The sequence below is a fragment of the Acipenser ruthenus genome, chromosome 20 (genome assembly GCF_902713425.1).
Source record: "Acipenser ruthenus chromosome 20, fAciRut3.2 maternal haplotype, whole genome shotgun sequence".
Lineage (NCBI taxonomy): Eukaryota > Metazoa > Chordata > Actinopteri > Acipenseriformes > Acipenseridae > Acipenser > Acipenser ruthenus.
In genome coordinates this window covers 12,762,540-12,777,180 of record NC_081208.1, presented here as the reverse complement: position 1 = coordinate 12,777,180, position 14,641 = coordinate 12,762,540, and the positions used below count along the sequence as shown (strand labels likewise).

The 14,641-nt window shown below is 45.7% G+C and overlaps 1 protein-coding gene across 3 annotated transcripts in view; it reads left to right on the top strand.

The window, feature by feature from the left end:
* The window catches only part of usp5 (ubiquitin specific peptidase 5 (isopeptidase T)), a 33,604-nt gene extending 23,663 nt beyond the window's left edge, over positions 1–9,941 (top strand). For 2 of the 3 annotated variants that reach the window (XM_058993501.1, XM_058993500.1), the window contains exons 12-20: positions 3,619–3,772; positions 5,110–5,284; positions 5,543–5,631; positions 5,839–6,042; positions 6,339–6,482; positions 6,590–6,750; positions 8,150–8,294; positions 8,800–8,884; positions 9,036–9,941. In XM_058993501.1, coding sequence (XP_058849484.1) covers positions 3,619–3,772; positions 5,110–5,284; positions 5,543–5,631; positions 5,839–6,042; positions 6,339–6,482; positions 6,590–6,750; positions 8,150–8,294; positions 8,800–8,884; positions 9,036–9,129 — 1,251 coding nt within the window. In that variant the 3' untranslated portion in view covers positions 9,130–9,941. The remainder of the gene's footprint in view (positions 1–3,618; positions 3,773–5,109; positions 5,285–5,542; positions 5,632–5,838; positions 6,043–6,338; positions 6,483–6,589; positions 6,751–8,149; positions 8,295–8,799; positions 8,885–9,035) is intronic. The other variant, XM_058993502.1, reaches the window with a different exon arrangement.
* Positions 9,942–14,641: the final 4,700 nt, after the last annotated feature.

Genomic DNA, 14,641 nt, shown 5'->3' with positions numbered 1-14,641 from the left:
GACGATTTGGCAGTGGGTCTGATAGGTAAGATTGTGGTCTAACTGTCATTGCATTGATATCAATGACGTCTAGGTCTCTTATGGCGTAGTCTATGGCACTGCTGCCCAGTGGGGGGTTAAACGTAAATCTGCCTAGAGAGTCGCCTCTCCTCTCCCATTCACTATGCACAGGCCTCGGCTTTTTCACAGCTCTAGTAGTTTCTTCCTACCGCTGTTTATCTGTCTCTCGTAGCTCTTTCTGGGTTTTAGTTGTGTTTTTATATTATCTCTAAATATGTGCCTGTTTCCCTCTGTGGGAATGAAGTCTAGTCCTCTACCTGTCCGGGCATCGAAGTCCCCAAACAGAAGGGTCTTGCCCTGTGTCTGGAAGGGGCTGTTTCGTGCTGAAGGGTGGAGAGGTGGGTCCCGTTTGGGGGAGTGGACGGGCAGGGGGCAGGTACAGAGCACAGAGGAGCAGTTGTCCTGGTATTCTCAACACAGTGAGGGGCCTTTCTTCACAGGGGTGACATGCTGGGCCACAGCAGCACCCCCCGCAGTGCCAGCCTCGCCTTTGTGTCCTGACTTCGGGCACACGGAGCTCCCTGTAGCCTGCAGGACAGCGTGTCTCTGCTTCTCTGTCCAGCCACGTCTCCAGCAGGATTAGAATGTGCTGTCGCTGGGTGTTGTGTATAAAACGATAAAATAACCATCGATGGTTGAAAAAAAAAAAAAAAACGCATCTATCAGTTCATTAATAGGAACGTTTTTTATTAAAATTTAAATATACAGTCTTATTCCTTGCCTTTCCTTTGGTTCCTTGAAATAATAATTAAACAAACAAAACAAAAAAAAAACTCCCCGCCCACTACGCAGCACGTACGTTTTCAGAATAATAAGTGTGACAAAAAACCAAAAAAAACTAGAGACTAGAGGAAGGCTGCATTTCAGGATCAGATTTTGCTAGTTAGATTTTGAATTTAATTTTAAATAATGCCGTCAGATGTTTGGAAGTTTCTTTTCTTTTTTTTTTTTTTTTTTTTTTTTACAAAAGAACAAAATGGAAATGTAAAATGTGCTGTTTGTGGAGTTTTAATGAGCTTTTGTGGAAATACCACCAACCTGCGGGATCGTTTAGTAAGATACTTTACAATCGTTTACAAAATACAGACAGCGGGAACACAAGTAAAAAACAGAAGGAAGCAACGCCTTCAGTGACAGCTTATTGTGGAAAGAAAGTGGATCCAAAAAGCGTCAGCGCAAAAGAAATAACAGGCCTGATAGTGGATGTTGTCACACAAGACATGAGCCCTGTTAGTATAGTAGAGGGAGCTGCGTTTAAAAATCTGAGTGCGAATCTTGCTCCGGGTTATGAAATGCCCTGTCGAAATACAATCTCCAGATTCATTACTCTGGATCACAAACGTGCAAAGGAAAAGCATAGACAGGATTTAAGTCAGGAGTGTGATTCAATGTCCATCACTACCGATATATGGACAAGCATGACACAAGAAACGTTTTTAACAGGCATCTGTCTTTACATCAGCAAAACTGGGAACTCGAGTCAAAAGTATTAGCGACACGTAAATTACACGAGAGACACACAGCTGTGAATTTAGCAGAGCGATCAATCAGATAGAGTTTGAAGTGGCTATAACATAATAGCTTGTGTTTCATGACAACGCTTCCAACGTGTGCAGAGCAATGTCTTTGCTTTCTGCGAGTGTGCTGTGTTACATTTTGGTAGCGTGGCAAGTGTGAGCTGTGCAGGGCACAATATAAATCTCTACATTCAGAAAAGCCTGGAGGATGTACGACAAGTCCATACGTGGCAGCAGCAAGGAGACTGGTTGCACATTTTAAAAAGAGTGAGATGGCAACAAGCGCTTTAAATAGGAAACAAACAGAAATGATGAACACAGAAAAAGCACCTCTCAAGTTAATACAGGACCTACAAACAAGGTGGAACACTGTTTATTATATGTTTGAACACCTTATTGAATTGAAATGGCCAGTTATTGCTGTTTTGTCAAACCCAGATTTGACCAAAAAGTCTGACACAGCTACTTTAGATCTCACAACTGAGCCGTGGAAGCTAATGGCTGAGATACTACCTCTACTACAGCCATTCGAACTGGCTACAGTACTTTTGAGTGCAGAGAAAAACATTAGGGCTAGTTCTTTGTACCCACTTGCAACAGTTGAAGCTCCTGATGAAGGGGAGACACAGTCTTATTTAATCAACCGATTTGCTAATTCCAGTTACAGAGTTTGAGAGATAAGCTAGTGCGTAATTTGTCTCAGCGATTTTGTTTACATCAGCTGAATGACCCAAGTAATGAGGTTATGCCACTGCGTTTTGTGTCATTTCTTGACCCCACGATTTCGCCATCTGGATTTCCTATCCCAAGAGGCCAAAGCCCGCGTGTCTGAAGCACTCTCTTCCAAACTAGTGAGGCTGGTGGAGGACAACCTCGAAAATGACAGAAATCGTGCAGCACAGAGGACTTACCTGTTAAAAAGAAAACAAAGACCGCACAAGCAATGGAATTGTTACTTCGTGGACAGCAACAGACACACACTACTTCAAGAGATGACGATGTATGCTTCTGAAACGCCATTAAACATCAGCAAAGATCCCCTGATCTGGTGGAAAAAATAACCAGAAACGCTTTCCCAGCTAGCAGCCTTGGCAAAGACCATGTTAAGTATCCCTGCAACATCGGTCCCGAGCGAGCGAGTGTTCAGCAAAGCAGAGATGCTTGAGAACAAACAGCGTTTTTTTTTTAAACCGGAGAAGGGTGGGTGGGTGGTGTCACAGTCCGCTGGAGGAGAGCCTGATGAAGCAGAGTTTGATTAAGGGGAATGAGCGCTCAGTGGAGAGGCTGTCTTCATTTCCCTGGATCGGGACTGTGCATTACTGTCAATGTTTATTATGAGTACAGCCAGCGTCCTCTTCGCTCACACTAATCTGTGTTCTTTTACCGATCCCCGTTTCTGTGTGTTTTTAAAGCACCGGCCCTGTCAAAGGCTTTTTTCCGATACCCGCTGTACCAGGTGTAACGTTACAGTACGAGATTGGTCTTCACTCTCTCGTCATCAGTTTCGGAAAAGTTAAGCGATTTTTAATATCTTTGGATTCTCTCTTGGTTTTTAAAGGCTTTTTTTATTTGTGTCCATTTTTAAATCAGTCGAGTACATTAATCTCTAAGCTGTTTTTAAATCAGTCGAGTACATTAATCTCGAAGATGTTCTCTGACATTTTCTGGAGCGAGCGGCTGGTAGCCTGTGTATCGAGAGTTCCCTCCATTTTGTGACGGCTTATTTATTTATTTATTTTTATTTATTTATTTATTTATTTATTTATTTATTTTGTGTTTTTCATATTTCAGATCTTACCTTAGATCGGTGTTCACTTTGTTCTGAGTTTTTAGAATGTTCAGTGTCTCATTTGTATAGTTATGTAATTATTTATTTATCTCAAACTATTTCCAGTAAAATTAAAATTACAGCATCATACTGCTGCTCACAATCTCTCTCTCTCTCTCTCTCTCTCTCTCTCTCTCTCTCTCTCTCCTCCTTTTCTTTTTTTCTCTCTCCCCCCTCTCTTTTTCTCTCTCTCTCTCTCTCTCTCCCCCTCAGCGGTATTGCCGTTCCTCTGATTGTCCGTCAGAGTCGTTCCGGTTCCTGGTTGAGGAGCGGATCCACTGCCTGCAGTCTGACAAAGTGAAATACACCCAGCGGGCAGAGTCCCTGCTGCAACTGCCTGTGCCCCTGGAGCACGCCACCAACAAGGGTGAGGGGAGAGGGGGGGAGAGGGGAGGTGAAATACACCCAGCGGGCAGAGTCCCTGCTGCAGCTGCCTGTGCCCCTGGACCACGCCACCAACGAGGGTGAGGGGAGAGGGGGGGAGAGGGGAGGTGAAATACACCCAGCGGGCAGAGTCCCTGCTGCAGCTGCCTGTGCCCCTGGACCACGCCACCAATGAGGGTGAGGGGAGAGGGGGGGAGAGGGGAGGTGAAATACACCCAGCGGGCAGAGTCCATGCTGTAGCTGCCTGTGCCCCTGGACCACGCAACCAACAAGGGTGAGGGGAGAGGAGGGGAGAGGGGAGGTGAAATACACCCAGCGAGCAGAGTCCCTGCTGCAGCTGCCTGTGCCCCTGGAGCAGTAATGATCTTTACTAATATGTATGTATGTACAGTGTATGTGTGTGCCTGTCTTATTTCCTCAGAGGAGCTTAGTTGAGTGAGACTGTCTGTATTAATGGATCTTTCTCTCTGTGTTTTGAGTCTATGTGAATGTATATGTGTGGGATATACAGCAGTTTCCGGCTAAGACAAGACCCCTCGGTCAACGGTCACAATATGCCAAGGCCAATCACAATACGAATCAATAAATACAAATGTGCATCAACATATGAAATGGACTGAATAAGTAAGAGAAAAGCAATAGGCAAGTGTAGGGAAATAAACTATAATAAACTAACTGGCAAACTAAATTAACACAGCACCTTACATACAGTAAAAATGCAGCAGCTGCTCTAGATTAAATGTGAATACATGTACAGGAGCAATATTCAAGACATGCACAAAATGATTTAACAGAATGTGAAGCAGCTCACCAGAACGGGAAACGCCAAATTTACTTGGTGACTTGGTGTCTGATTTCAGGTTTGTTTGAGGAGCTCGAACAATTTCCAACTTTTTCTAGCAAGAGAAACAGCGGCGCGTTTCGCTGTTAGCTTACATGTCACTTTGTAGCGACGAGGGGCTCTTGTGGAACTCAAAAGAATACAAAACGAGGCAACAACATGACAACAGTTAATAAACCAATCAGTGTGCCTCAAGACTCTCGATGACAAGTCACATTTGAAAAGACTGAATACACCATTTCAATTTAAGTTTGATGATGATGAGTTATCAGGTTACAAACAGTACTGTATCACTTGTGAACGAATCGCTAGCGGTGCCAAAAAGGTGTTCTTTAAGCGAAGTCCCTGTTCCTTTAGACGGAGCATTTACAATGGGGAAAATCTGTTTTAATGCAAGGGTGTTTTTTTAGGAGGTGTTCCTATATGCGGAGACTGCTATAGTATTAGTATTATTATTATTACTATTTTTTTCCTCTCAGAGGAGCTGAGTGAGTACGAGCAGAAGAAAAAGGAGGCAGAACTTGCCAAGGCCCCTCCCCCTGAGCTGGTGCGCGCCCATATCCCGTTCGCTGCCTGTCTGAGCGCGCTCAGTGAGCCTGAGACCCTGGAGGAATTCTGGAGCTCGGCCCTGCAGGCAAAGAGCATGGCCAGCAAGTGAGACCAGTTATCAATAATCTATCAATAATCAATACCCCTCTGTATGTGACTCTGCGCTACAGGGCTAGAGCGTGACCACCAAGTGAGAGGAATACTCCACAGTGAGTAACACTCCATGCTGCTGTGATCAGAGTGAATAGCTTGTCCTGTAATAATCAGTGATCAATAGTGACTGTGTCCTGTAATAATCAGTGATCAATACTGACTGTCCTGTAATAATCAGTGATCAATAGGGACTCTCTTTTCTCTCCGCAGGACCACACGCTTCGCCTCCTTCCCAGACTACCTGGTCATTCAGATCAAGAAGTTCACCTTTGGACTCGACTGGGTCCCCAAAAAACTGGGTGAGGGGGTCCCCCTGTCTGTCTGTCACACAAAACTGTGTTATAGCATGGACCCTCATACTGATGAGCAGACACGCGTTTGGGCTCTAGTGCCTTCATCAGTGTAACTGAAGGCCTGTGTCGGCTATCTTGGCTCTGGCTTCCATGTAGTTTGTACAGGGCTTTCCCCGTGGTGTTTGGTTGTTTCACTGTGTTTGGTTGTTTCAGATGTGTCGATCGAGATGCCGGACTCCCTGGATGTTTCCTCCCTCCGAGGGGCGGGGCTACAGCCAGGGGAGGAGGAGCTCCCAGACCTGGCCCCGCCCTCTCTCATTACACCAGACGTCGAGGTCAAAGGTAGCCTGGGTGGTTTCCTTAGCAACACAGAGGAAGACGATTCACTCTGCTCTCCACTGCTCTCCACTCCGAACTGTTAGTCTCTCTGTCTGTCTGTCCCTCTGTCTCCTCTGTCTGTCCCTCTCTCCTCTATTTGGGTTGTGGGAGGTGGGGTCCCGTCGCGGGGGATTGTGGGAGGTGGGGTCCCGTCGCGGGGGGTTGTGGGAGGTGGGGTCCCGTCGCGGGGGGTTGTGGGAGGTGGGGTCCCGTCGCGGGGGGTTGTGGGAGGTGGGGTCCCGTCGCGGGGGGTTGTGGGAGGTGGGGTCCCGTCGCAGGGGGTTGTGTGAGGTGGGGTCCCGTATCTCCAATGTTTCTGTCCTCTCTGCTCTCAGCTCCTGTCCTGGATGAGTCTGTGATCACTCAGCTGGCTGAGATGGGATTCCCAGTGGAGGCCTGCCGCAAAGCTGTCTTCTATACTGGGAACACTGGGGCCGAGGCTGCCATGAACTGGGTGATGACTCACATGGATGACCCAGGTAAACCCGTCTGTGTCTGGGGCGGGGCCCCAGAAAAGCCCAGTGACTGGATTAGTACAATTTGGATTCATTTCTCATATTTGTTTTTTTATGGTAATGAACTCCAGATTTCTCCGCCCCCTTGGTGCTGCCGGGTTTTAGCCCCGCCCCCACCGACATGCCCACTCCACAGGGCACTCCAGACCCGCCCCCTTCGGAGGAGCACCTAGCAACCATCATCTCCATGGGCTTCTCCAGAGACCAGGCCAGTAGGGCGCTGAGAGCCACAGTGAGTAACACAGAGAACTGTACTGCTCAGAACTGCACTATACCCACACAGCACTGCACAGAACTACACTACCCACACTGCACTGCACAGAACTACACTACCCACACTGCACTATACCCACACTGCACAGAACTACACTACCCACACTGCACTGCACAGAACGACACTACCCACAATTAGCAAAAGCATGTCGGCAGTTTAAATACAGTATACAGATGTCAATGGTGCTCACTGAGGACAATACATCAAAACAAATCCTCAGGGGTAAGCAGCTTATTATAGCATCACGATTATGTTTACTCAAGGCTGCAGAATCCTATTTTACTACATTATACTTGAGAAGCAATTGTCTCGTGAGGGTGCCTAGTTTAACTGCCATGCGGTGTTACATGTAATGGCCTTTGAATTAAAATGACATCACAGTACAGTATTTTACTGTCAGGACAACCACTGCATTTAAGCATCTGTGGCTTACTTGTTTTCTGTTGCGATGCAAATCTCGCAGTTTTTCATTAAGTGGAGATGCAAAGCTCTGCAATCCCTCCTCCCCCTCCTCCTCCTCCTCCTCCTCCTCCTCCTCCCCCTCCTCCTCACCGCGCCGCAATCCCCCCTCCTCCTCCTAACCGCGCCGCAATCCCCCATCATCCTCCTCCTCCTCCTCACCGCTCCGCAATCCCCCATCCTCCTCCTAACCGCGCCGCAATCCCCCATCCTCCTCCTCCTCCTCCTCCTCCTCCTCCTCCTCCTAACCGCGCCGCAATCCCCCATCATCCTCCTCCTCCTCCTCCTAACCGCGCCGCAATCCCCCATCATCCTCCTCCTCCTCCTCCTAACCGCGCTGCAATCCCCCATCCTCCTCCTCCTCCTCCTCCTCCTAACCGCGCTGCAATCCCCCATCCTCCTCCTCCTCCTCCTCCTCCTCCTAACCGCGCTGCAATCCCCCATCCTCCTCCTCCTCCTCCTCCTCACCGCTCCGCAATCCCCCCTCCTCCTCCTCACCGCGCCGCAATCCCCCATCCTCCTCCTCCTCCTCCTCACCGCTCCGCAATCCCCCCTCCTCCTCCTCACCGCGCCGCAATCCCCCATCCTCCTCCTCCTCCTCCTCCTCACCGCTCCGCAATCCCCCCTCCTCCTCCTCACCGCGCCGCAATCCCCCATCCTCCTCCTCCTCCTCCTCACCGCTCCGCAATCCCCCCTCCTCCTCCTCACCGCGCCGCAATCCCCCCTCCTTTCCAGATGGGTGATTTACTCTGCACTGCTCTACACTGCACTGCTCTACACTGCACTGCACTGCTCTACACTGCTATACACTGCTCTGCTCTACACTGCAATACAATACTGTGCAGCAGCGGGTTGTGGTAGATGTAGTTGAGGTGTCTCTTCTGCTGTCCTCTCTCAGAGTAACTCGCTGGAGAGAGCAGTGGACTGGATCTTCAGCCACATCGACGATCTGGATGCGATGGACATTTCAGAGGGACGCTCTGCAGCCGAATCTGTCTCTGAGTCTGTCCCTGCTGGACCCAGAGTGAGGGACGGAGAAGGGAGTGAGTACAGAAACAAGTGTGCGTGTGTGGGTGTGGTGTGGGTGTAGCAGTGTGTGTAGCAGTGTGTGTGTCTAGCTGTGGGGTGTAGCAGGGTGTGTGTAACAGTGTGTGTGTAGCAGGGTTTATGTGTAGCAGGGTGTGTGTGTAGCAGTGTGTGTGTAGCAGTGGGGTGTTGCAGTGTGTGTGTGTGTAGCAGTGTATTGCAGTGTGTAGCAGTGTGTGTAGCTGTGTGTGCGTGTAGCTGTGTGTGCATGTGTAGCAGTGTATTGCAGTGTGTGTAGATGTGTGTGTGTGTGTGTGTGTAGCAGTGTATTGCAGTGTGTGTTGCTGTGTGTGTGTGTGTGTGTAGCTGTGTATTGCAGTGTGTGTGTAGCAGTGTATTGCAGTGTGTGTGTGTAGCAGTGTGTGTGTGTAGCAGTGTGTTGCAGCAGTGTATTGCAGTGTGTGTAGCAGTGTGTGTGTGTGGCACTAGCTGTCAGCCTCTCAGCGTCTCTGTTTCTTTCAGAGTACGAGCTGTTTGCCTTCATCAGTCACATGGGCACCTCCACCATGTGTGGGCACTACGTGTGTCACATCAAGAAGGAGGGCAGGTGAGTCCTCTCTCTCCCTCTCACACTCACTCGATTCAAGCAGGGTGGCTGTCTGGGACTTTAAAATCACCAGCTTTATTAACATTCACTGGTCCCCTTTAAAGGAGTGCTAACCAATGCTTTTGATCCCTCTCTCCCTCCCTCTTTTCAGATGGGTGATTTATAACGACCAAAAGGTTTGTGCCTCTGAGAAACCTCCAAAAGACCTGGGCTACATCTACTTCTACCAGCGAGCGAGCAGCTAGAGGGGAGAGGAGGGGAGGGGGAGAGACACAGAAACACTACAAGGCAGGGGGTGCATGTCCCTGCAGGTTTCTCAATGTCTTCAAACACTGTGGAGTTCTGTGAATGTCTCAAACCGCTTGTCCGATTGTGATGAAACGTGTGTGTGGGGGGTGGGGGTGTGTATCTGCAGGGTGTTAAAGATCAATTCAAGTATGGATCTAAAACGTTTATAAAACTTTACATAGTGTGTGTGTCCCTATCCCTTTGTGTCTGCCTCTGTCTGCGTGTCTGTCTGTGTGTCTGCCTCTGTCTGCGTGTCTGCCTCTGCGTGTCTGCCTCTGTCTGCGTGTCTGCCTCTGTCTGTGTGTCTACCTGTCTGCATGTCTGCCTCTGTTTGTGTGTGTATCTGCCTCTGTCTGCGTGTCTGCCTCTGTGTGTGTCTGCAGAGTGTTACAGATCAATTCAAGGATGGATCTAAAACGTTTATAAAACCGACCATGATAATGTTTGAATAGATCATTGTGTGGGGAAGGGAGAGTGTTGCTATACATACATTTATTCAGATATTATGGTCTGTGTTCTCTCAATCACTCTCCCCCTCTCCTACCCAAATCCCTTGTGACCTCCTCCTCCAACATGCTGCCAATTCGCTGCTGCAGCTGTGATGTCATCACTTGGCCAGCAAATCAGAATGTTCCTGTGGGTTTTTTCCTTTGTTTTTTGTTTTGGTGTGTCTGGAAATAAGTAATGAGATTTCAAGTTTAAAAACAAGTGAAAAAAAAACCCCAAATTGAACTTTCTTCTGAAATAAACATTGCTGTTTAAACTGCGATTGCTCTACCTGTGCTTGTATTAACAGAGTAATATCAAGGGAGTACAGGGGGCGGGGGTAATGCTTTCGAGCATCAAAAGAAACTTCTCACTATTAGAACACATTTAAAAGGTAGATAAATGATGGTTTCTTTTTATCACTCGATCATTCATCCTTGACCATGACACGCTTGAGTGACTATGACTGAAGCAGATGCACTTAATCACCTAATTAGTGAGACAGTTGATTGGACACTGGATATGGAGTGACTTCAGCTGTTGAACTGCAAGCTTGAATAAAAGCAATAAAGAAAATCACCTGCGGTGGGATGGGGAACCAACTGCAGGGGCTCCGCGCACACTCCCTGGAGTGCGGGGGCTCCGCGCACACTCCCTGGAGTGCGGGGGCTCCGCGCACACTCCTGGTACTGTTTTCATTGGGAAGAAAGGAAGAACTGGAGATCTGGGTTCGATCGCAAGCAGGGCAGGGCAGGGCGAGCCTGTACTGCCACCCGAATCACAGGAGGCATCAACACTGGACTGGAGGACAATACACAGCACACTGTACACTACAATAAACTACAATACGCAGCACACAGTACACTACAATACACTGCAATACACAGCACACTGTACACTACAATACACAGCACACTGTACACTACAATACACAGCACACTGTACACTACAATAAACTTCAATACGCATCACACAGTACACTGCAATACACAGCACACTGTACACTACAATACACAGCACACTACAATACACAGCACACTGTACACTACAATACATAGCACACTACACTACACTACAATACACTGCACACTACAATACACTGTACACTACAATACACTACAATACACAGCACACTGTACACTACAATACACAGCACACTACACTACAATACACTGCAATACACTGTACACTACAATACACTACAATACACAGCACACTACACTACAATACACAGCACACTACACTACAATACACAGCACACTACACTACAATACACTGTACACTACAATACACAACACACTGTACACTACAATACACAGCACACTACACTACAATACACTGCAATACACAGCACACTGTACACTACAATACACAGCACACTACACTACAATACACTGCAATACACAGCACACTACACTACAATACACTGCAATACACAGCACACTGTACACTACACTACAATACACAGCGCACTGTACACTACAATACACTACAATACACAGCACACTGTACACTACAATACCCTACAATACACAGCACACTGTACACTACAATACACTACAATACACAGCACACTGTACACTACAATACACAGCACACTACAGTTCACAGCAAACTACATTACAATACACTACAATACACAGCACACTACAATACACAGCACACTATACACTGCACACTGTACACTACAATACACTACAATACACAGCACACTGTACACTACAATACACAGCACACTGTACACTACAATACACTACAATACACAGCACACTGTACACTACAATAAACTTCAATACGCATCACACAGTACACTACAATACACTACAATACACAGCACACTGTACACTACAATACATAGCACACTATACACTACAATACACAGCACACTGTACACTACAATACACAGCACACTACAATACACAGCACACTGTACACTACAATAAACTTCAATACGCAGCACACAGTACACTACAATACACTGCAATACACTGCACACTGTACACTACAATACACAGCACACTGTACACTACAATACATAGCACACTATACACTACAATACACAGCACACTGTACACTACAATACACAGCACACTACAATACACAGCACACTGTACACTACAATACACTACAATACACAGCACACTGTACACTACAATACATAGCACACTACACTACAATACACAGCACACTACAATACACAGCACACTGTACACTACAATACATAGCACACTACAATACACCACTACAATACACTGCACACTACAATACACAGCACACTGTACCACTACAATACACAGCACACTACACTACAATACACTACAATACATAGCACACTGTACACTACAATACACTGTACACTACAATACACTGCAATACACAGCACACTGTACACTACAATACACTGCACACTGTACACTACAATACACAGCACACTGTACACTACAATACACTGCACACTGTACAATACACAGCACACTACAATACACAGCACACTGTACACTACAATACATAGCACACTACACTACAATACACAGCACACTACAATACACAGCACACTGTACACTACAATACACTACACTACAATACACTGCACACTACAATACACAGCACACTACACTAAAATACACTGTACACTACAATACCCTACAATACACAGCACACTGTACACTACAATACACAGCACACTACAATACACTGTACACTACAATACACTACAATACACAGCACACTGTACACTACAATACACTACAATACACAGCACACTGTACACTACAATAAACTTCAATACGCATCACACAGTACACTACAATACACTGCAATACACAGCACACTGTACACTACAATACATAGCACACTACACTACACTACAATACACAGCACACTACAATACACTGTACACTACAATACACTACAATACACAGCACACTGTACACTACAATACACTGCAATACATAGCACACTGTACACTACAATACACTACAATACACAGCACACTGTACACTACAATACACAGCACACTACAATACACTGTACACTACAATACACTACAATACACAGCACACTGTACACTACAATACACAGCACACTATACACTGCACACTGTACACTACAATACACAACACACTGTACACTACAATATACTGCAATACACAGCACACTGTACACTACAATATACTGCAATACACAGCACACTGTACACTACAATACACTACACACTACAATACACTACAATACACAGCGCACTGTACACTACAATACACTACAATACACAGCACACTGTACACTACAATACACTGCAATACACAGCACACTGTACACTACAATACACTGCAATACACAGCACACTGTACACTACAATACACAGCACACTACAATACACTGTACACTACAATACACTACAATACACAGCACACTGTACACTACAATACACAGCACACTATACACTGCACACTGTACACTACAATACACAACACACTGTACACTACAATATACTGCAATACACAGCACACTGTACACTACAATATACTGCAATACACAGCACACTGTACACTACAATACACTACACACTACAATACACTACAATACACAGCGCACTGTACACTACAATACACTACAATACACAGCACACTGTACACTACAATACACTACAATACACAGCACACTGTACACTATAATACACTACAATACACAGCACACTACACAACAATACACAGCACACTGTACAATACACAGCACACTACACTACAATACACAGCACACTGTACACTACAATACACTACACACTACAATACACTACAATACACAGCGCACTGTACACTACAATACACAGCACACTGTACACTACAATACACAGCACACTGTACACTACAATACACAGCACACTACAATACACTACAATACACAGCACACTGTACACTACAATACACTACACACTACAATACACTACAATACACTGCAATACACAGCACACTGTACACTACAATACACAGCACACTGTACACTACAATACCCCACAATACACTACAATACCCTGCCTCCTCTCCAGTGAATGTGGGCTTTACTCATTTCTGACCAGGCTGATCATTTAGCAGTCCACCAAAAATAAAATATATTCTGTAGTTTCAGTCTCCATAGTTTTCTATATTATACAGCATGGACATCAGCAATGATTCACAGTCCCCTGAGTTTCAGTCTCCATAGTTTTCTATATTATACAGCAGTGACACCAGCATTGATTCACAGTCACCTGAGTTTCAATCTCCGTAGTTTTCTATATTATACAGCAGTGACACCAGCATTGATTCACAGTCACCTGAGTTTCAATCTCCGTAGTTTTCTATATTATACAGCATGGACATCAGCATTGATTCACAGTCACCTGAGTTTCAATCTCCGTAGTTTTCTATATTATACAGCATGGACATCAGCAATGATTCACAGTCCCCTGAGTTTCAGTCTCCATAGTTTTCTATATCGGACAGCAGTGACACCAGCATTGATTCACAGTCACCTGAGTTTCAGTCTCCATAGTTTTCTATATTATACAGCAGTGACACCAGCATTGATTCACAGTCACCTGAGTTTCAGTCTCCATAGTTTTCTATATGATACAGCAGTGCACTGTGTTGTCATGTGAATTCAGTACGCAGTGCATTATGGGATTGACGCATATAGTCTATATCCCAAGGTACTCGGCTCCGCCTTTACTCCCGTCACGCTGTGCGCAGAGAGTTATGGGATATAAAGAGAGCTCGGAGAAGTGTTTCTATGGAGAGTCAATGGAGCCACGCCATTTCATCTGTCAATATCTATAAACTATAATCCATTACTAATTAAAAAAAAAAATCAAGTAAACTGAACATATCGCATTGGTGTTTTGTTTTTTTTTAAGCATCTTGATCGTGTTGATATAATTCTCCACTTGTTTTTTTTAAATAAGGTAAAGTTTGGTTGATATTTTAACCATTTAATTTTATGAATATG